Source organism: Neodiprion lecontei, chromosome 1 (assembly GCF_021901455.1).
Source record: "Neodiprion lecontei isolate iyNeoLeco1 chromosome 1, iyNeoLeco1.1, whole genome shotgun sequence".
NCBI classification, from domain to species: domain Eukaryota; kingdom Metazoa; phylum Arthropoda; class Insecta; order Hymenoptera; family Diprionidae; genus Neodiprion; species Neodiprion lecontei.
Window position 1 is genome coordinate 12,135,113 of NC_060260.1, and position 23,471 is coordinate 12,158,583.

Consider the following 23,471-nt stretch of genomic DNA (forward strand, 5'->3'; position numbering starts at 1 on the left):
GACTTGCCTCCGAGGTAAACAAGAAAGATACGCATTTCCTCTCGAACTCATGCCAAGCGAGTCAAATCTCATTGTAATTGCCCCAAACCTACCAGCCAGAAATCAGCGCCCAACGTTTCCGCGAAGGTGTCTAGATTGGCTGACGATGAGTAAGATTGCGAATCGCGCGGGATGAATCTGTTGGATCGTAACATTTTTTACCGGTGAGTTTCACCGGTTCACAACTCAACGCGGTTTGAACATAATCATTGGGCCGCTTCTGCTGGATGAAGCTTAATCCTGTTACATAATCAAAGTTGGTGGAATTTTTATACGTACGGAGTCATGTTTCATATGTATCAAAATCGCGAGATGCGTGCAGACGACGAGATACACGCGTGACTTTGAACTTTATATAAAAATAGCCCGCGACGTCCAATCCATACGCCTGTCGCAGCTTCATTCGGTTAACTCGAGTACAAGCAGTCGTAAACGTAAAGCAAACCACTACAATGATCTAGTGCGCCTTCACCGTGATCTTTTGATAACTTTGTGTCAAATTGCCGCCCGGGTGGTGTGAATAAATTTACCTGCGTGTTCGTGGAACTGTGAATATTCTAAACAAAGTTTTTCTTTAGTTTGACGATCACAGATCTGTGTATACAGAATATGACCATCAATTTTTTACGTATGTTTAGGTTACGTGATATACGCTCGAATTGTGATAGAGCCTAACAGTTTTCTTACATATCATTTAAAACATGAGAGATGTGTCGAAAAAATGACTAGCAGAATAAAAAAAAATAAAAAAAAAAAAATAGCCTGTGAATACGAATCTATCAGAGAAATGATTTGTTTGTACCGAAAATTTATTAGGCTGAACTGGATGACAATCATGTAAACCAAAAGTGATACAACTATCGAATATGTTCAAATTCAAATGAAATATGTTCGTTTTTCACAAATTCAGAATTTTTTTTTCAACTGTGGGATGTTTCTAGCTGATTTTTGGTTGATCCGCTTTTGTTTTGAAAATACAATAGTCTTTTCAAGTAAGAAATGTGAAAAAATGATTAGATTTGACATTCTTGTATTTAAAATGGTTCAAACAACAATCTTGTTTTAGTAGAACGCTGAGATTTTCAATACCTCAATTTCTGTAGTTGCGGAGACGAAAAAGTCCCAAGAAATCACCGTTGAAAACTGCGTGGTGAATTGTACAAGAATCCAGAAAACTGTATTTTAAATTCTGGTAGGGTTATACAGAAGTCACCCGAATCGACGAAAATTTGAAACATATTCCTTTAGATACCTTTGGAAATCACTGATACAAACCAAGGGTTGTAAATGATAAGGTTTAGAATTTTTTCGAAGGTATTTTACGACTCAATTCGTAGTAATTTTTCCGACACATACCGCTGAATGAAAGGTTCTTTCGACACATCGAATATCACTTTCGTCACTTTCATTTTTATTTCTTACTTTACCGATTTTTCCAATTATTAAAACGGCGCTCCGGCTATAGATTTTTTTTTTTTAGTAACCTGAATTAGTCGCATTGCATTCTTTCCAACGACTCGTAAACGGGTAGTAAAATCCAATTTACGTTCGGTGTTCGAACGTTTGTAAAGAGCAGAATTGCGCGACGATGAAACATCTGACGGAATCTGGAGAAAAATTGCTACCGACAGCAGTTGATCGATTCTAACGGAAAAAGCTAATACAGTGTACCACTCTCGATGTATTGCCGAGTAAAAAGCATGAAAATTTATTTTGGGTGAAATTAGTTTTTTTTTTTTTTTCCAGTTACGATTTCAATGAATATTTCCATCAGAAGGGATATGAGGCTGTGATTCAACAATTCACTGATCTGTTTTTGACGAGAATCACTTCCACGTCGCATTTCGTTGTGGAAAGTGACACGGGTTTTGTTTCTCATGTAATTATACCACCGTAGAATACTCAAGGTCTGTGATAAAATTGCATCTTTGAAGATTTATTTCGAGAGAGTTTCTGTAACCCTTGAAAGGTATCTCCTTTTGAGGGGTTCGGTAAAGTTACCTTTTTTATACCGTTAGACATCCAGGCTCTGCATTCAATTTCAAGGTTAAATTATGAGAATTCTTTCAAGATTTTTTTAAATAACCTCGCAGCTTTGATATTCACCCATATCGTATAGATTAAGTATTTCTCTTGAGACCGACCTACGTTTGCCCTTGACCATTGGCGATTTCCTTTATTCTCAAATATGGTATTGAGTGTGCAAAATATCCTTTACCGAGCTTTAGATTTTTTGTACCATGTGTTTGAATTTTACTGCTCCCACAAAAATCAAAAATCCAATTTTCGAATAAACAGCTTGAATCGATTGGTAATAATTTTTTCTCACGAATTCTTTGCTGAAACGAACTGTACGTAAAGAGTGAGACAAATCGAATCAGATATGAATTTAAAGAATACAAATTTATGTTTTATACCTTGTTTTAAACTTCTTAATCGCCTGTTTCGACTGTACATTCTCAAGAAAATCTGTGTGTTCCAAATCATTGTAACAAAAAAAGGTGTAAGGCTTCGCTCCACTGCGTCAAGTGGAAGACATGATTCAAATCTCTGTAAGTTTTAAATGGAAAATACACGTAGTTTTTTTCATAATTATTACTTCCGTATGTGTAAGCTTAGATACATGTGTGTAACGTCGCGAATTTCCGGTTTTTCGTTTCGTGTGCCGTTGCTGCGGGTGGACAACAGTGGAATGTCATCCCAGATGACAGAGCTAGGTAAAACGGCCCAAGTACACAAGGACGAATAAATGGAGATATCGAAATGAAATTTGGAGGAAATATATGGTAGCAAAGAATGTAACCTTTTGAAGGAGGCTTTTCCCTGAAAATCTGAGGAAAAGATGTGGGGTGTATGATAAAAATCCTAAATGATAAGTCAGGTCAAGTGACGACTCGTTTGAAAGATCTTTTTGAGGAGAATATTTTATCCGAATTTTAGCTTGATTGATGCAGCTAATTCGAAATGGCTTTGGAACAGTTGACGGAATTTTTTAAATATAAAAGCACCCACCGTTTGCCACGTATACTCGACTCGTTAAGTGTATTCAGAATGGCGGCTGGATAACAAACTGATGTTTCACCGTTTTGGAGTAGGGGTAAAAATTCCGAAAGATCAAAAAGTCGATCGGTCGAAAGGCCGAAATTTTAGAGATACGAATTTTAAGACAACGAATCGTCAGCGTACCGAAGCTGGGAATTTCGATAAATCACCCAGTAGAATGACTGTTTTCGCGGAAGTTCATTTAACCGAACGCTCGATTATCCGAACAAATATTTTCAGAACAATCGGCATTTCGAATGACCAAAGCACAGAATGTGAAGATACGGAAAAATGAAAGTTCCGAAATTGAAAATTGAGAGCAGCTAATCGCGTGGTGTTGCAGAGATTATACGTGTTACTGACGTCATCCAACCTTGCGGCATTTTGGCCATTCCATCTTTGGCGGGTTTCCAGATTTTGACCTTTCGAGTCGTTGGTCAGTCGTTACTGATAAATTCGGTTTTGTAGATTTTCGACAAGGGCACGAGTCTCACATTTGAAAAGGCAATTTTTTGACTGTTCGATATTTATGCAATTCAATATTGTGCTCTTATTGTAATATTGGCCATTTTCAGAAAAAAAATCTCGGTACAAATTTATTTATACAATTTTGCGTTCTTAATTTGTTTTTTTCTACAAGTCGTCTTTTCGTATTCATGGTCTTTCTACGTTTTTAACTTCGGTAGTTTGACTTTCGGGATTTTCTCCCGTAGATTTTTGGATCTTTCGCATTTTTGTTACCCACCCGCGCTTCGGGTTGGCTACATCAATAGTTGCTCGAAAAGATCTGTCGAACAAGCCGTCACTCGACTTTTCTTGACATTTTAGATTGTCACCTTACACTTCGGGCTTTGCCCACCCTTTCGGGAATTACATTTTTTAGTCTCACGCAATTCCTATAAATTTCATTTCGATGTCTGCATTTTTTCCGCTTGCACCAGAAAAACTAATTATGAATATGAAGAAAAAAATCCTCGCTCAAGGGAATCTGTCGAATCCAATTTTCGAAGTTCACCCTGGAAACTCGAAGGTTTTCCGTTGAAATAGTACTGTGAGGACGTAATTTTTATCAAATTGTTACTACTTTAACACATTTGGTGTTACCGACTTGGTTCTGGAAGCATTTTGTATAGAACTTATCTCTGTGAAAAGATGTCTATTCGAAGGAATTCGTTCAAAAGTTTTAAGCCTCCGCGAAAGTCAAGTTTATATAAAAAATTCATCTTGGTGCATCTTCTGCGGCTACACTTATAATTTTATAAAAAAAATTCATTTACAAACTTTCAAGCAGTTCAATTCTGTTCAGAAACGTCTGCAGAGCAAAGTCTGTAGCTTCAATTGCTTACGTACTATGTACGTCTTTTCATGTAAAAATTCAACTTGTGATATTTATAGCTGGTTAAGCTGTTTTGACTTCAGTCAAAAATTCCAATGACGCTTCAATGGAGAATTCGTTGCTATAAAACGTGATTTCACGATCAAGTTCGTATCACTAAATGCGGCTAAATAGTCACCATTTTTTTGGATGATATCTTCGTTGCGTTATGAATATGATTATATTTAAATAAAACATCTTTGAGTTTCGAGAACGATCGTTATTCAATTTAATAATTTTTTTTGTTAACAAAAAGTTTTACAGGTGACGGCAGAAAAAACATTGCTTCTGAATAAAACACGCATCGTATCATCTGTACTGCGAGGATGAAGACTATTAAGTTAAAGTATGATGTATAGATGGAGGATTGAGTTATTCAGAGGCAAGATCTCGTTTAACGATTACATAGCAAATGGAAAATTATTCCTCACCCAAGATTAAATATACAATTTTGCATATCTGAGGATACGTGATAGAAATAGTTCATTGAAACAAAAACGATTAAAAAAAAAACAAAAAACCATTGTAATCGTATTACTGTTGAAAAGTAAAACTGAAGTTGATTGAGTTGAAATTTACTACAAGAATATTTATGTTTTCATTATTCAATATACGAATAAGTTGAAAACGCTATAATCAAATAGCTAAATTGGAATCATAATTGCACAAATTGCCTTTCATCTTCGCGTTTGCCATAAGCATATCGTTTACCCAATTTTAATTAATCAGTACTCGTTTAATTTGTCAACAGACTCTATAATTTGGCTGAAAATAATCGTAGGACGTAATGTATGACAAATTTACCGTCATAATAATAATTTATTACACTTGATCAAAGATTTCGAATGTACCTAGCGGAATTAAATTTTGCCTCCCAATGGTAGTCGCTGTTTGTACAATCGTGATGAAAATCTGTGCGAGTATGTAATTACTATTGGAAATCGTACTGCCATCGATAATATTATCATCGTTTCGGATGGTACGGGTATAAAAAGAGAAAAATATATTTGTCAATTACGTGATTTTGAAGTCGATTCATACAGCCGTTTGACACATGACGAAGTTCCATCCAGTAGAGGTTCTGCGAAAATAGGGTGGAGACGATAAAAAAGAAGATTACGTTTTCCATCAATTTACCAGTTCATGTCTGTGGAATTATTCAACATATTGCCAACGGACTTATAAAGCAAGATGTCATATAGGCTGGGTCTCCTAGTCCTAACAATTTTATTACGAAATGTTCGCTCGTTTTTCCTGAGAAGATATTATTTCGATTGCATTTAACTTTATCAACTTCGGTAATGCATCTTAAGCCGTAGATTCATCACTTTTTTCCGTTTCCATACTATTAGTTAATTCTACGGTACATAAGGCAGCTCTTTCCTCTTCTATCGTTCATCTGGTGACGGAAATATTGAAGCCTGTGAGATCGTTTCTTAATTCTGAGAAATGTTCGTACTTCTGAGGTTAATTTTGAACACGTATCTTTGTTAGATGTTTAAAATTGTCGATAATTGCTTGCAAACACTGTTCCATGTTTGGGAGATTGGCAAAATAAAGCACATGCCCACTTTTTAATTGATTTAACAGAACAAAATAATTTTTTCACGATACATTTAGTTATGCGTCGCTAGAGAGTCAGACGCGTGGCGTGCGTAACTGGAGAAAAAACAAAGAAACCCCAAAAAAAGGGGAGGCGGTCAACCGTCGCTGCTGTCTGTAGAATTGTTTAGACTCTGTCCTTGCAAGAGCGCGCTGCACGTAAATTTGAAGAGGAAAACACGAACAAACACCCTTAAAAACAATCATTGAAACACTTCGCCTTGATACAAACACATATCATTGCCACCGTCATCATTTGCTTTACGAAAAATATCTGTCCGTGGCGATATTCATCAATTGCAAGTGGTAACCGTAATTCGTAAAAACATGCATAGCAAAATATGAATTTTGTGTTTTAATTCTAAGGGAGTAACGCTGAATCTGATGTTGGAATAGCGGCCCAATACTTTGGATCTGTTGGATCAAGTGACCGGGTCGCGATGAACATTTCCGAAAATTTGTACCTCGCGATAACTTTGGGTCAACAATACCGTGACCTCGACTTTGCCATCCCGATGACTTTGACTTATGTGACAATTTTTATTACCGGTGTATTCGGCAATGTTATGACGTGTTTGGTGCTCATCAGAAACCCCACCATGCAAACGGCGACGAATTACTATCTCTTCAGCCTGGCCATTTCCGACCTTACTCTGCTTCTACTTGGTGAGTTATAACGAATAAGAACTAGAGTTAATTAATGATAAGGATGACGATGATAGTAAAAATCACAGCGACGGCTGTTTCGCAGTCTGATCCGTAATTAAAAAATGATCGGCGAGATATTCGGGTATTATTTATTTATTTTTTTTTTGATCGGACGGTATTCACACGCTCCAGAACGTGCGAATTCTCACTACTGAATCCATATTGATAAGAAAGCATCGTCTAACAGCTTGCGCAATGTAAAGATAATTAAACGCTCGTCAATCGGTGTACGTTATCAAGTTTTTGGGCGAGATCTGTCGTAAGAAGATTTGTAAACAAATGGGTCAACAGAACTCGAGAAACGGACTATATACGTGTAAATACATTGGTCGCTAAGCCTGGCAAGTTTACATTTGGGGCGTCCCAACTGCTTGGTAAGAGACAGCGGATAAAAAACGTGAGATTCGGACAGCGTTCATCGATGAGGAAAAAGCTCGACTACCTGTCTTTCACGCTGAAAATTTCGTCGATATCAAAGGTTATCCGAGTTACATCGGCATCTCGAATTATACGAGTTGAGAGGGAAACACAGACGAGAGACTGCATTATGCCCATCACTTTTCCCTTTATCAGTTATATCGTGATTGAGATAAGGCCGTTATATTAAGATATTTACATTGCAGATCCGTAGCCTGATAGACATATTGTGCAGAGTCTACGTTTGTGTTCGTTACGCGTCATCCTCCGTTTATAATTTACGTAATTTCGAGGCCATTGCATGGAGCGATTCAATTAACTATGTTGTATGCCGAGAGCTTAATTATATCTAGGAATGCCGTTTTTACGTTTCGTCGTGAACCGTTTCACTCTGCGAGGTTTCACGTTTCACGGAACTCGCTACTTCTGTCCCTGGATTCTCGGGGAAATGCAAAGTTTCGAAGAAGAGTTTCAAATGAGTCCTTTCAGATCAGAAAGTCTGAAAAAGCAGTGGCAGAGTGAGCAGGCGCAATTACGACTAAGAGTGACAGCATATTACAAACGTTTCTGGGTTTACACCTCAGCTATTTACAAATAATATAAATATAATCTTGCCTTAGAGCTGTAAGTGTTTGATAAGAATATCCATTATACAACGCGAACATGTTTCATGCGTTTTTCCACGCGTGTTTTCTGTACCCGTTTCTGCGATGGTCGACTGAGTCTGCGAATGCGCATGCGTCCTACGAGTTGAAAGTGGTCCTTTCTGTACTGCGCGCATGCGCTGTCGCCAGCAAATCTGACATTACGCGGCGTGACCCTAACCTCAATTGCGTACTGTGTAAAAAAAATTCGTGACATACCTTTGTTATGTAAAGAATGGTGTGCAACAAGAAGGAGACGGTCTTTTCGCCTTGCGTATTTGCAATATTCTGTAGGTGATCTCTGATGTGTATGATGATCATGTCTGAATCTAATTGTTGCTTATTCTAAATTATTTTTTTTTTATACTCACATTTCACAATCTGGTTAATACAAGATGGAGGTTAGATAAAAAATTGACATATTTACACCTCTTATCGTACTTGCGGTAACAAGTGCCTGCTTTTTTTTCGTTCTGGAACTTGACGGAAAAACGTTTCAGCAATTTACTTTATCAAGCGACGAGAATCAAATTTTTATACTTCAAAACATGTAAAAGATATCAATTGCACGTTGAATATTTTCTCACCTCTTTTTATGATAAAGTACAATCCAGGATGTACTCGCTTCTGTTAACATTTGGTCTTGATGATCAAAATGAGGGCGAACAAAAATCCTTCGTTCATGTCTCGGAAATTAATACTTTGAATACGACTTAAGATGAAAATTCAAAAACTGGTGAACATGTTTTATTAATCGAACGCAATCACAAAGAAAAAATGAATGGTATAACAAAAATTTCATGGGTCAGCGACACTACGAATCGTAAACGTTTGTCGACCAAAAATGCCAAACCTAACACTTGTCGCAGACTTAATCATATCATATAAAGAGGTCCAAAAATGTTCTGAAAAATTAGACTACCTACTTACCATATAACAGCGCAAGTATTGAATGCGCAGTGATGTTGGTCGCAAAAGTAAAACAAGGAAAAGATTTGTGTACAATATCATTCGGCATTATCAAATCTCGCATTGATTATTATGTATTCCACTTTTTCGTAAGACGTACCTGATTTCCAAAAGAGAAAAGAAAGCTTTGCTGCGTAGGTACGTACATGCCTGATGAATTGATTTCTTGGAATCAGACTTACAAAAATAACTTCCGTCGCTGTACGCTGCTGTCTTTTCCATCATCTCAGAGACTTGCCTCCGAGGTAAACAAGAAAGATACGCTTTTGCTCTCGAACTCGTGCCAAGCGAGTCAAATCTCATTGTAATTGCCCCAAACCTACCAGCCAGAAATCAGCGCTGATATCAGTGTCAACGTTTCCGCGAAGGTGTCTAGATTGGCTGACGATGAGTAAGATTGCGAATCGCGCGGGATGAATCTGTTGGATCGTAACATTTTTTACCGGTGAGTTTCACCGGTTCACAACTCAACGCGGTTTGAACATAATCATTGGGCCGCTTCTGCTGGGTGAAGCTTAATCCTGTTACATAATCAAAGTTGGTGGAATTTTTATACGTACGAAGTAATGTTTCATACGTATCAAAATCGCGAGATGCGTGCAGACGACGAGATACACGCGTGACTTTGAACTTTAAATAAAAATATCCCGCGACGTCCAATCCATACGCCTGTCGCAGCTTCATTCGGCTAACTGGAGTGCAAACAGTCGTTAACATGAAGCAAATTATTACAATGATCTAGTGCGCTTTCACCGTGATCTATTGATTACTTAGTGTCCAATTGCCACCCAGGTGGTGTGAATAAACTTATCTGTGTGTTCGTGGCACTGTGAATATCCCAAACAAAGTTTTTCTTCAGTTTGACGCTCCGCGGTTTGTGTATACAGAAAATGATCTTCATGTTCTCACGAATGTTTAGGTTACGCGGTGTACGCTCGAGTTTACGATAGAGATGAAGAGTTTCCCTACATATCGATTAAAAGATGAGAGACGTCGTGTCGCAAAATTTACTGGCATAAAAAATAGCGTGTGAATACGAATCCATCAGATAATTGACTTGTTTGTAACGAAAATTCATTAGGAAGTAAATCAATCATCAAATGTGTGAGAAAAATTATATTTCGTTCAAGTAAATTGGACTGGCGTTGGATTGATATTAAGAAGGGAAAGAATAGCTGATATTCGAATATGCCACTTGCCTTTTCTCTATGACCGTTCGCTTTCAAGTCCCCATTTTTGGGTCTGGCAGGAGTATCCTCTCTTGCCTCTGAAGCTCTGGGCATTCACAGCAGTCGAGGAAGGCCATATGGCCCTTGACATCTTGAAGATAAGGCTCAGAGACTACGGGAAATGTAAAACGCAAAATCTTCTCACAAATGTGTTCAAATCCAGACGAAATTTATTCGTTTTTCCGAAATTCAGAATTTTTTTTTTATCTGTGAAATGTTTCCAGCTCAAATTTGGTTGATTCGCTTTTGTTTTGAAAATTTAACAGTCTTTTTAAATAACAAAAGTGAAGAAATGATTACTTTTGACATTCTTGTATTCCAAATGGTTCAAAGAACAATTTTGTTTTAGTGGAACACTGAGATTTTCAATACCTCAGTTTTTCAGTTTCGGAAAACTTCTTACTGAATTGCACAAGGATTTAGAAAACTGTATTTTAAATTTTGGTAGGGTTATACAGAAGTCACCCGAATCGACGAAAATTTGAAACATATTCCTTTAGATACCTTTGGAAATCACTGATACAAACCAAGGGTTGTAAATGATAAGGTTTAGAATTTTTTCGAAGGTATTTTACGACTCAATTCGTAGTAATTTTTCCGACACATGCCGCTGAATGAAAGGTTCTTTCGACACATCGAATATCACTTTCATCACTTTCATTTTTATTTCTTACTTTACCGATTTTTCCAATTATTAAAACGGCGCTCCGGCTATAGATTTTTTTTTTATTAACCTGAATTAGTCGCATTGCATTCTTTCCAATGACTCGTAAACGGGTAGTAAAATCCAATTTACGTTCGGTGTTCGAACGTTTGTAAAGAGCAGAATTGCGCGACGATGAAACATCTGACGGAATCTGGAGAAAAATCACTACCGACAGCAGTTGATCGATTCAAACGAGAAAAGCTAATAGTGTACCACTCTCGATGTATTGCCAAGTAAAAAGCATGACAATTTATTTTAGGTCGAAATAATAATTTTTTTTTTTTTTTGTTACCATTTTAATGAATATTTGTATCAGAAGGGATGTGAGGCTGTAATTCAACAATCCACCTGTTTTTTCACGAGTATCACTTTCACTTGATATCTCGTGGTGATTTAGAAGCCACAGGCGAAAAAAGTAATTGAAAAGTGAGAAAAAAGGTATAAAGTGTAAATTTGCATTTTGTAAATTGATATTTAATCCGATTTTTCTCACTCTTCAATTCCTTGTTTCATCTGCTGCTTCTAAACCAAAAGCTTGCTCACCTTCATTCTGGTCTTAAAATTCTTATTTTTCAACCAAGAATTCATGAGAAAAGTTTTAAGCCAACTGGTCGATCGTAACTATTAGTCGATCACGACCAGGCAAAGAAAAATATATGGCTCTGCCAAGAAATATTTCATTCAATTCTATGGTAAAGATTTGAGATTAGTAGATCGCACAGAGTTTGGACAGTAAGCAATATATCTTGGATTTGATCAAGTTGGCCAATCCTGTGATACATCGGAAATGAAAATGTGCGTCGGTTTGGTGTGGAATGCCTCAGATATATTAGGGTGTTCTTTATTTGAAGTGCGGGAAAAATTTCCATTGAGATGCCCCCAGATCTTTTCCAAATCGTTTAATCAAAAAAAAAACGGTGTCAAGTTTCAAGTCAACTGGAACGAGTGCCCCAAAGCTCCGAAAGTTTTAAATGGACAATACATGTAATTTTTCTAACCAATAACTTCATTTTTTTATAATTTTGGTGAAGATTAAAGAAACGATTTGAAACTGGGCAGAATTGTTGCTTAAAATGATTGGAACAAATAATAAAAATTTCAAATGTTCATCGTTATCGTTTCTTTACATGGAAGCTAAATGAAAATGATACTCTTAATTTTCATAAAATAAACAGATTTGAGGGGCGTCACAATGAAAATTTTTCCAAGCCCTAAATAAGGACCACTCTAAGATATATACAGATAGAAGTACACATATGCTAACATTTATTCACTCATCTTCAGCGAAAATCAATACGCGTGCGTAAACCATTAAAAACTTCGCTAATTGGATAACAAACTGATAAAGTGCTTTGGATTCGCTGCATCAAACAAGATGAAGTGTGTACAAATGTATTCTGCTTGAGAAGATCTTTCAAACGAGCCGTCACTTGATTTTTCTTGACATTTTAGATTGTCACCTTACACTCCGGGCTTTGCCCGTCCTTTCGGAAACTACATTTTTCAGTCTCACGCAATTCCTATAAATTTGATTTCCATATCAGCATTTTTTCCGCTTACACCAGAAAAACTAATTATGAATATGAAGAAAAAAATCCTCGCTCAAGGGTATCTGTCGAATCCAATTTTCGAAGTTCACCCTGGGAACTCGAAGCTTTTCCGTTGAAATAACACTGTATGGTCGTAATTTTTCTCAAATTCTTACTACTTTAACACATTTGATGCTACCGTCTTGGTTCTGGAAGCATTTTGTATAGAATTTATTTCTGTGAAAAGATATCTGTTCGAAGGAATTCGTTCAAAAGTTTTAAGAGTCCGCGAGAGTCAATTTTATATAAAAAATTTATCTTTTAATTTGAAAAAATTCATTTACAAACTTGTTAGCTGTTGAATTCTGTTTAGAAACGTTTGTAGAGCAAAGTCTGTAGCTTCAACTGTTCACGAACTATGTATGTCTTTTCATATAAAAAATTAACTTTTCATATTTATAGCTCATTAAGCTGTTAACTTTGCAACAAAAATTGCAAAAGCGTTTATATGGAGAATTCATTGATTTAAAAATTGCTTTCAGGATCAAGTTCAATGCGGTTAAATAGTTGCCATTTTTTTTATATGATATATTCTTTACGTTATACATATAATTATATTTAAATAAGATATCTCTGAGTTTCGAGAACGATCGTTAAAAATTCAATTTAAGAGGTTTTTTTATTAGCAAAAAGATTTTCAGGTGACAGCAGAAAAAATATTGCTTCTGAATAAAACACGCATCGTATCGTCTGCACTGCGAGGATGAAGACTATTAAGTTAAAGTATGATGTATAGATGGAGGATTGAATTATTCAGAAGCAAGATCTCGTTTAACGATTACATAGCAAATGGAAAATTATACCTCACCCAAAATTAAATATACAATTTTGCATATCTGAGCATACGTGATAGAAATAGTTCATTGAAACAAAAACGATTAAAAAAAAAAAACAAAAAACCATTGTAATCGTATTACTGTTGAAAAGTAAAACTGAAGTTGATTGAATTGAAATTTACTACAAGAATATTTTTGTTTTCATTATTCAATATACGAATAAGTTGAAAACGCTATAATCAAATAGCTAAATTGGAATCATAATTGCATAAATTGCCTTTCATCTTCGCGTTTGCCATAAGCATATCGTTTACCCAATTTTAATTAATCAGTACTCGTTTAATGTGTCAACAGACTCTACAATTCGGCTGAAAATAAGCGTAGGATGTAATGTATGACAAATTTACCGTCATAATAATAATTTATCATACTTTATCAAAAATTTCGAATACACCTAGCTGACTAAAATTTTGCCTCCCGGAGTTAGTCGCCGTCTGTATAATCGTGACGAAAATCTCTGTGAATACGTTATTACTATTGGAAATCGTATTGCCATCGGATAATATTATTACCGTTTTAGGTGGTACAGGTATGAAAAGAGAGAAATATATTTGTCAAGCACGTGATTATAAAGCCGAGTTGTAATGCCGTTTTACAGATGTCGAAGTTTCATTAAACAAAGGTTCTGCGACAATGGGGTGGAATAGATAATAAAGAAGATTACGGTTTTCATTAATGTACTAGTTCATGCCTCCGGAACCATTTAACAGACTTTCAACGCATTTATGAAGCAGGATGTCATGTAGGCTGGGTCTCCTAGTCCTGGCATTTCATTGTAGACTATTTGCTCGTTTTTCCTGAAGAGATATTATTTTGATTGCATTCAACTTCACCAACTTCAGTAACGCATCTTAACCCTTTGAATCACACCTCATTGTGCTGAGTCAACTTTTACAACAAGATTGTACCCAATGGCTTTCGGGGTCACTGATTACGAATCTGAAATCAGATTTTGAAATTTCAACATGGCGGATCCAATATGGTGGACAAGAATTTCAAATTTGATCGAATAGGGTGAAAAAACTTTCTGCAGGGGTTTTCAGAGTCGCTGATTGGAATCAACATACTGAATTTTTTAAATCCGATTTTAGTTTCGTAATCATCAACCCCAAAAACTTACAATTTATGTAAAACACGCGTACATGTAGAAGGGTAACTTTGTCGGAAATGACTTATTTCTTCAATTTTCACGATTTTTTTTCAATTAATTTGTTTCTATCGATAATAATTTACATTATATCGCAATGATTATTCTCGAGTACTGAAAATCCATCAGTATACTATCAGAACTAGTAAAAAACCTCAAAGAAATATGTTGACAAGTTCTCTATATATACAAAAAACTGATGTAAAATAGGTTGTAAGAATACTTACCAATACGACTTGTAAGGGTTAATCCCTAAGTTTATCACTATTTTCCATTTCCAGACTAACCATTAATTCTGCAGAATATAAGGAACCTCTTCTATCTTCTATCGTTCTTCTGGTTACGGAAATATCGAAGCCTGTGAGATCGTTTCTTAATTTTGAAAAATATACTTCCGCGGTTAAATTTGAACACGTATTATTGTTAACAATTGCTTGCAAGCATCGTCAAAAATAATCATTGAAATGTATAGCTTCGATAAAAGCGCGCATCATTACAAATATAGCTGTTTGTGGCGATATTCATCAATTGCAAGTGGTGACCGTAATTTGTTCGAAAAAAGTGCTTTGCATCACGTGGGCTTTGTGTTTTTATAATAAGAGAGTGATGCTGAATCCGATGCTGGAATAGCAGCCGAATACTTGAAAATCATTTCTTCCGCATTCCGCACGAAGATCAGGTACTGATGGGTAATTGCTCGTATGTATCCGATGGGTTAGGCGACCCGATCACGGTGGACATTTTCGAAAGTCACATCGTGGATTGTATTGGGCCAAAATACTTGGACCTCGAATTTGCCATCCCGATGACTTTGACTTATGTGACAATTTTTATTACCGGTGTATTCGGCAATGTTATGACGTGTTTGGTGGTCATCAGAAACCCCACCATGCAAACGGCGACGAATTACTATCTCTTCAGCCTGGCCATTTCCGACCTTACTCTGCTTCTACTTGGTGAGTTATAACGAATAAGAACTAGAGTTAATTAATGATAAGGATGACGATGATAGTAAAAATCACAGCGACGGCTGTTTCGCAGTCTGATCCGTAATTAAAAAATGATCGGCGAGATATTCGGGTATTATTTATTTATTTTTTTTTTGATCGGACGGTATTCACACGCTCCAGAACGTGCGAATTCTCACTACTGAATCCATATTGATAAGAAAGCATCGTCTAACAGCTTGCGCAATGTAAAGATAATTAAACGCTCGTCAATCGGTGTACGTTATCAAGTTTCTGGGCGAAATCTGTCGTAAGAAGATTTGTAAACAAATGGGTCAACAGAACTAGAGAAACGGACTATATACGTGTAAATACATTGGTCGCTAAGCCTGGCAAGTTTACATTTGGGGCGTCCCAACTGCTTGGTAAGAGACAGCGGATAAAAAACGTGAGATTCGGACAGCGTTCATCGATGAGGAAAAAGCTTGACTACCTGTCTTTAACGCTCAAAATTTCGTCGATATCAAAGGTTATCCGAGTTACATCGGCATCTCGAATTATTCGAGTTGAGAGGGAAACACAGACGAGAGACTGCATTATGCCCATCACTTTTCCCTTTATCAGTTATATCGTGATTGAGATAAGGCCGTTATATTAAGATATTTACATTGCAGATCCGTAGCCTGATAGACATATTGTGCAGAGTCTACGTTTGTGTTCGTTACGCGTCATCCTCCGTTTATAATTTACGTAATTTCGAGGCCATTGCATGGAGCGATTCAATTAACTATGTTGTATGCCGAGAGCTTAATTATATCTAGGAATGCCGTTTTTACGTTTCGTCGTGAACCGTTTCACTCTGCGAGGTTTCACGTTTCACGGCACTTCTCGCTACTTCTGTCCCTGGATTCTCGGGGAAATGCAAAGCTTCGAAGAAGAGTTTCAAGTGAGTCCTTTTAGGTCAGAAAGTCTGAAAAAGCAGTGGCAGAGTGAGCTGGCGCAATTACGACTAAGAGTGACAGCATATTACAAACGTTTCTGGGTTTACGCCTCAGCTATTTACAAATAATATACACATTATCCTGTCTTACAGTCGTAAGAATTTGATAAGAATATCCTGTTCGGTGAATTTCAAAGATACCGAATAACTGTCTCGTTCTACATTATATTCATTTCACTTAAGGAATTGTATGAACGTGATCAGGACTCTTCTTTATAAACACAACGTTTTTGTATTACAACATTTAGAGCTGGAACATTTGCCCTAAAATTCTACAAATTCCACCTTAATGGCGGTGTTGCGGCATAATTCTAACTGCCAGTGATAATTGACACAACTTACCCGAAATTGACGTGAAATGTTCAGTTAGCTGACGGTTAAAAATATTCATCCTTGCTTTTTGGGGTTAAATATTCCAATATTTACATATTATTAATGGGGGGTAAAAAATATTTTGTCACGATTTTTTTTACCATTGTAACTAAAGCATTGTCAATTCAATATGAATAATCACCTCTACCTTTGAGTACTAATTACTAATTCAATCACCAATTATTCATCTACCTAAATACCCAGTAGCATATCTGTAAAGCAAACATATGGCTCGATAACGAGGAATAATTGAATCGGAATTCCATGCCGTGCAAAATAACGATCCTTCAATCAAGCAGACCTCGCAAAAGCCATTAACGGCCAAACTAATTTATTACTCGGAACGCGAAGGGATATCGCAAGATTAAACTGAATGCGACCCTCGAGTATAGATGGAATGGAACGTTGACGTGGTTCTAAAAGTGAACAATACAGTTCATAGATTGAGGGGTGCTGCGTCAGTCGGTCATTTGATTTAGCATACCCAATACACCGTTTGAATATTCGAAAGTACTTTTTCAGGGGTTGATAACAAGTCGGTAATATTGAAAACAAATCAAATAAACAGGGCATGCCAAAAATCACTGATTATATGCCGTACGTGCATTGAATTTTATCGAGAAACGAATATTGTGATCACTGAATTTATACCTTTTTCAAGTTTTCTTTTTCAGTGAATTTGACTTAAAGAGACAACCTTCAAATATAAAATTGATAACGGTTAATTATAAAGTCGATAATATTTATAAGTATAAGTTACCAAACGGGTAACGTGATATCAAATTTATACCGTATGCTAATAATAACAACAATAGCAACAACAACAACAATAAAGTTTATAAAAAAGTATAAACGGAAATAATGCGCATTACTGAATCGAGGCATAACAAATTTGGCGTAGAAATAAATATGACGTATATTCAGAGACTGTGAAAAGCCAAAAATAGATGATAATGAGAGAGAAAAAATTCTTCACTCAACGCGTAAAAATTTACTGGAAGTTCACACTATGGTTAAGCGAACCTCAAGTTCAATTTGTAAATGTCTGCGTAATGGCTCCTGGCAATAAATTAGCTGAGCTTCTTATCGAATCTTAGGAGGAAAGAAACAGAGTTTATTTTAGTTACGGTTGGGCGTGTTTCATTTTACGTTTTTTGAAAGTCACAGCTGAGTTGCAGAATTCTGGGATCTCTAGTCTGTTAAGAGTTAATTTTTCAAGATAAAACAAATGAATAGAAATAACAACTTAATTCAATACAACACATGTAGAAATTTGCAAGAATGAGGAGTTACTTTCTTTTTCTGATTATTACCCGAATTAATGCCTTCTTTCACTCACAAGTTATGAGTTTTTTGCTGAATTAATTAAAAACGAAATAACAAATACGATAATAATTTTTCTACAGTTGTAGAGAACTTTACAATACTCAAAGTAAACAGAGTTCATAATTAAAAGTTGTGTTTACTTTACGGTGTCTGTAGATTTTATGAAAAGAATTTTTGACCGATTACTTTGTTACCCTCAACTTTGCAGAGCGTTCTTTACGTGTTGTTAAATTATTATACATAATAATATTGTTTGGTAATAAATTGAATTATATTTATTCATAAAAATAAGTTATTCCGACTTCAAAATACGTCCCAATACTAAAATTACATTATTCTCCATTTTTTTTTATACCACGATTTACTGTTTTCAAGTCATACCTACTGTTTTGAAACTCAGACGTTGTCGGGTTTCCAATTTTTTTCTTGCCGAAAATGTACAAAAAATATACTAGGGATTAATGATGTAGCCTAAATTACGGTGTGCGATTCAATGTTTTCTCATTTCTTAGCGAATCGCACGTATCCTTCAGCGCTTGTGAATTAACCAAATATTCGAAAATATTATCACAGAATCAATGATAATTGTGGTAAAGTTGTTACTACGACGCACAAATATTTTGAAACTTGTAAAATTTTCGGAACTCTTAGGATAAAGTTAATCAAATGATCGCAAGATGAATTCAATTTCTGAAGTTGGTTCTAGCCCTTGAAACTCTTACACTCAATGGCAGTAATTTCATGACCGAATGAATACAAATGACTTACGCTCTCGAAACTCGCAAAGACACATCAAAATTCTTATTTTATTCCAGCCGAAAACGAAACTTGTAAGGGATTTCAGTTCGTTTAAACCATCGGGCATAATTTATTTAATCACATTCTGCTTCAATGCCGCGAAAAATTTAATTTTCTTAAACTGTTGAAAGCATTTTCAGGAAACTGTGCCAACGGAATGCCCTCTATACTAGGAAATGTCACGTTGAATGGAAGAGCTTTGACAGATGGAAGGTCATTGATCTTTTTCCAAACGCGCCCATTCCGCCCACGCTGCTATTTGGAGGATCGATGGTAGAAATGAAGTTGTCGGTAAATTTTGAAAAAAAAAAATGGTATTCGTATACATATACAACCTGTAACAATAACGAATCGGCAGATCTCAACTGAGTCTAACTAATTACCGTAAATAGATAATACAGCGTATTGAAGACATCAGTTAATCAAGAACACCAATCGGTCGAAACGCATTTCAACGCACTTGTTGTTATTATTATTATTGTTATTATTATTTAGCAAAAAAGTTTCCAAGGCTGATTTGCTCCTCGCCTCAAAGTATTTCGTACGATCTTAAAACTCAAAGAAAGATTTAAATGCTCAGAACCGTGGCTTTTCACGAACTGAAAGATTCCAACGATCCAGTTTCAATAGATGAGCCAAATACTTCGTTGATTGATTTCAAGATTCCGTTTCATTCTCGTAAGGCAATTTCGTTGAGTTTAAGACTCCTTTGATTCCTCTATCTTACGAGAGGAAGGTTATTTGCATTATTGCATTACAAAGGACGTGATTTCTATGGTTTGATCGGACAACAATCACGCAATGCAGATCTGCATTCATATGTGAATTCCTAATTATCGTGAATTGAATCTGAAACCAAGGTTGTCTCATATCAGACAATAACATTAAGAGAGAGAGAGAGAGAAGAAAGAAATAGAAGAAAAACCATGTCAATGGAAGAAAATAAGCTCTTTCAATCTTGACTGTGCTCACGCAAACGAGCGATTACATCTGCGTTGTTTATTTGCTCGGACAAGGATAATAAGTTACTACGACTGTTGACTTTCCGAAAAAAGGGATCTGGATTAGACGAACATTTACGGAAGGAAGACGATGCGATGGTTATACGAATGATACTTTTCTACTTCCATTCACTTCCAATTAACGGAGACATTGCACGTTCTGACAATGAGTTGGCAATAAATCAATTCTTTCCCTCTCTTGATAAACTTGGACACGTTCGGAAAATGTAAGAAAACAATGCATCATGAGATTGTTATTAATACTGTAGTCCCCGACATCGATGCGAGCCTAATAACCGTGTATTCTTGCACAGTTTCGGCCTGTTGGGCAAATTGAAATGCGCAAAGTTGAACCTCCACAAAACTGAAAAGCTTAATCCTGGTGGTTTTAACGGGCTGAAATATCTGAAAAGCTTTTCTCGGGTCTAAAACGATATAAATGTCCCGAGGTAGGTACGCTGTTTTTCAGAGCTTAAGCAACTTGACGCGGTTCTGTATAATTTAAATGACAATGAAAGTACCGCCGTTCGTTCTTTGGACTGTAAGGGGCTGGACAAACTTGACGCAAGATTAAATTTGTTTTTTGAGCAGTTAAAAACTCTGGCTATGGATAAAACAACACAACTGGCATGAACGAGTTGAAACGTATCATGGTCTTATCGCGGAATGGCATATATTTTAGATTCAATTGAGTGTACCGCGCGTTTATAGCAAGCAAGCAAGTAATACAAATAAGGTTTTTCGATTGTCATAAATATCACTATCAAAGCGTCTAACATATGGACATACTCTCAGGTATTCAATCCAAATTTAAGAACCTTCACTCTACTTTGACACCATGTCTAAATGATATTATGTCCTTTATGAGGTTTTATGCTCCGAGAAATCACAGCCGAAGTCAAAAACAGTTTTGAACAACATTAGTTTAATTGAAGGTAAATTTATAAAAAGAAATACTTGCAAATTAAATACGAGATAGGAACTACTTATACAGATGTCCTGCATACTTAGGTTTTACAAGTCATTAATTTCAGGAATTTGAACTAATTCTTAGTCTTCTTAATGCGTTACGTAAATTATAAAAATCAAATAAATTCCAGAAATTCTGCGATACAAGCTACTTTGTTGGATTTTTTTTCCTATAATCGAAACACGATTCATCGTGATCGGCCTCCGTTCCCACTAAACTCCAAGTTTTAGTGTGTGTCGGGATTAATGGATAAAGTTTTTTCATTTGTGACGATTGTCAGGTAAAGGTTTTGTCACTGTACGTTTCTTATTTGCAATACTTTTTCGGTTGCTTTCGGAAACAATTGGAGATATGACAAAAGCAGTTTCTCTAAACTAATGAAAATGCTGAGCTTCGTGTATTAGAGGCTCCTAAATAAAAGCCCAATGCTGTAGAAAGAAGTCTTTTAACGAACTGTGATCACGCAAAGAAGCGATCATGCGTGTGCTCTTTATTTTTTCAATACAGTTTACCCTGAGCGCTGGATCTCCATGAAAAGGAAACCATGTCCAATCATGTCGGTAGACATTACATTCTTTAGGTTATCCGAATAATTGTTGAAGGTGATCGAGACATGGCTAGCTCTGAAATGATTCGACTGCCATTATGAAAAGAAACTCTCCAAAATTGAATAAGATATACATTATTGTATTAATAAATTTAAGTGTTGGTCTTTTATTTTCTAGGGTAAGTTCACAGCCATTAGGCACCACCCTCGTCTTTGTTTAGGATAAATCCGCAACTTTAACACTTCATTAGTAGCGTGGGGGTCGCAGATACCTCAGAGCTTTTATTTTCTTCTCCGCTGCCGCGAAACAATTTTTCCGGCGATGCCATTTTCAGTACCTCCCAGAAACTTTCCAATAAAGCAATTGCTTATGTTCGCGCGCTGTTTTCGTTATTCGTTTCGCAACCATAAGTCACTAAGCTTCGCCGGGGTCTTGACGGACATTTTATCGAAAGCTGAAGATCATGTTAATGATGTAAAGTTGGAAATTCATAAGTATTTATCTAGTTTTTTCTTCTCACTACGTGTAGTTTTTAATTGGTCGAAAAATGTACTTTTTCTAGGTCAATAAGAACTGTATTCATTTATTAAAAAATTTTGCGCCATGGATTATTTTGGTTTGTTTATATCTTCGTCTTAGCAACTGTGCTAAAAAAGAACCATTCTTATGCGATATCGTCCGTAGTGGTGAAAATTCACGTTCTTCGACTTCCCAGATGAAATATTGTTTATTTATGATGAGTAATGAATTTAGTGCAATCCGTAAATCCTTATTGCCAGACGCATAGACAAACACAGTTCTCAGTCTGAAACCTTTAATTTATATTTCAGAAGTAAATATTTCATCAACAAAATGGGGTCTCCGAAAACACTACGAAAGCTGATGCGCCTAACGAAGGGTTAAGGGCATCCCTCTGGAGAATAGTGCTAAACATTTATCTTTGTTTAAAACTATATTCACTACAGGGCTTACACCCAACAGAGTTGACCTCATAAGTTCGAGGTAAAAGTGTGTTTACCTTGAACTTATGAGGTGAACTCTGTTCCAAAGTGTCGAGTTTGTTTTTAACCATCAAATTGATGCATGGTTACTACACTAATAGATGCTCAAAGTAAATTAAATTCACTGTATCAATTTGCGTAGCAACAATATGTGACACCATTGAAAGGAAATCTTTGAAGTTACTTTCGTCCATATTTAACTGTTCGTTTGCACTCGAAGTTTTGAGCATTTTATTTTCCTTTGATGAGAATTAAATTATTAAAAATCACGCATCCTGATTTATTCGTATCTTAAACTGTGGGGTTGATTTCGCAAGCTAAGAAGAATATTATATGTCAGATGAAATAGAGGCATGAATTTATCTCGTCCAATTCGAGAAACAAGAAATGGAAACAAGGTATCAATTACGGAACGCTTCGAATCTTCGAAGCGACGATTTCAGTAATGAAAATCCGCTATTATCGGTATCATGCGTTTACATTGTTGATTTCCAATTGAATTATTTGTTACCTCAACCAATCGTTTAAGCGGCTTCGGTTTTTCGAGGCTTATCACAACGTGATGCAATTTTTAAGTGGAATTGTTCGATCAACTGGCTCAGAAGACCTACAAAAAGTGTGAAGAAAAATAAACGCAGAAACATTGTGGATTGTACTTTTACTCGTATCTATGGTGTTTTGATCATTTATACAGATAACAGGTACAGGAGGGATGAATGCGAACGTGAAATTTAGATATACAAGATAGATAAGATCGATCGTATCGATAAGCTTCTCGAAACCCAACAATGTAACTTGTCAATGAAACTTGACAAGGTGATAGATTCTGACAGATCCACAAGGAAGCTTGCCGGGGAACCTGGGCAAGGTGATTTATAAAACGAGCCTTGTGGAAGTTGATTTTCTCAAATTAGAAGCGCCCACTTCGATAATTCAGAGAATTCACTTCTAACGATGATATCACAAGGGGAAAACTTTATTGTACAGAAATACAGACATTTGAACGATTAGATAAACTCTGATACGTATAACTCTATCTGCTTGGCAAACCTCAAATTAACGATGATTCGACACAACACTACCAGTAATCGCACTTGAGATTTGTTCGCTCGTAAGACGCGTTCTTGCCGAGAGACGATTTTGAACTGGACTCTAGCGTAGACAACTGGCTTTTATATAGCCGGGCAGCGTTTCCGGAAATGGAC

At 36.2% G+C, this 23,471-nt stretch overlaps 2 protein-coding genes across 2 annotated transcripts in view; both read left to right on the forward strand.

Moving 5' to 3' along the window:
• The first annotated feature begins 308 nt into the window (after positions 1-308).
• LOC124294431 (neuromedin-U receptor 2-like) lies at positions 309-7,397 on the forward strand. Its single transcript, XM_046739413.1, has 4 exons — positions 309-667; positions 2,541-2,591; positions 6,425-6,724; positions 7,390-7,397. The coding sequence occupies exons 1-4, from the start codon at positions 649-651 to the stop codon at positions 7,395-7,397; spliced, it is 378 nt and encodes a 125-aa protein (XP_046595369.1). The 5' UTR covers positions 309-648.
• Positions 7,398-9,135: 1,738 nt separating this feature from the next.
• Positions 9,136-23,471, forward strand: part of LOC107220538 (neuropeptides capa receptor) — a 32,962-nt gene continuing 18,626 nt past the window's right edge. The window contains exons 1-2 of the mRNA XM_015659183.2: positions 9,136-9,900; positions 14,978-15,259. Coding sequence (XP_015514669.2) covers positions 9,897-9,900; positions 14,978-15,259 — 286 coding nt within the window. The 5' untranslated portion in view covers positions 9,136-9,896. The remainder of the gene's footprint in view (positions 9,901-14,977; positions 15,260-23,471) is intronic.

Excerpts from the sequence above, each read along its gene's own strand:
- LOC124294431 (XM_046739413.1), top strand. Across the intron at positions 2,592-6,424 it reads AAGACATGATTCAAATCTCT|GGAGTAACGCTGAATCTGAT; the intron begins GTAAGTTTTAAA and ends TTTAATTCTAAG.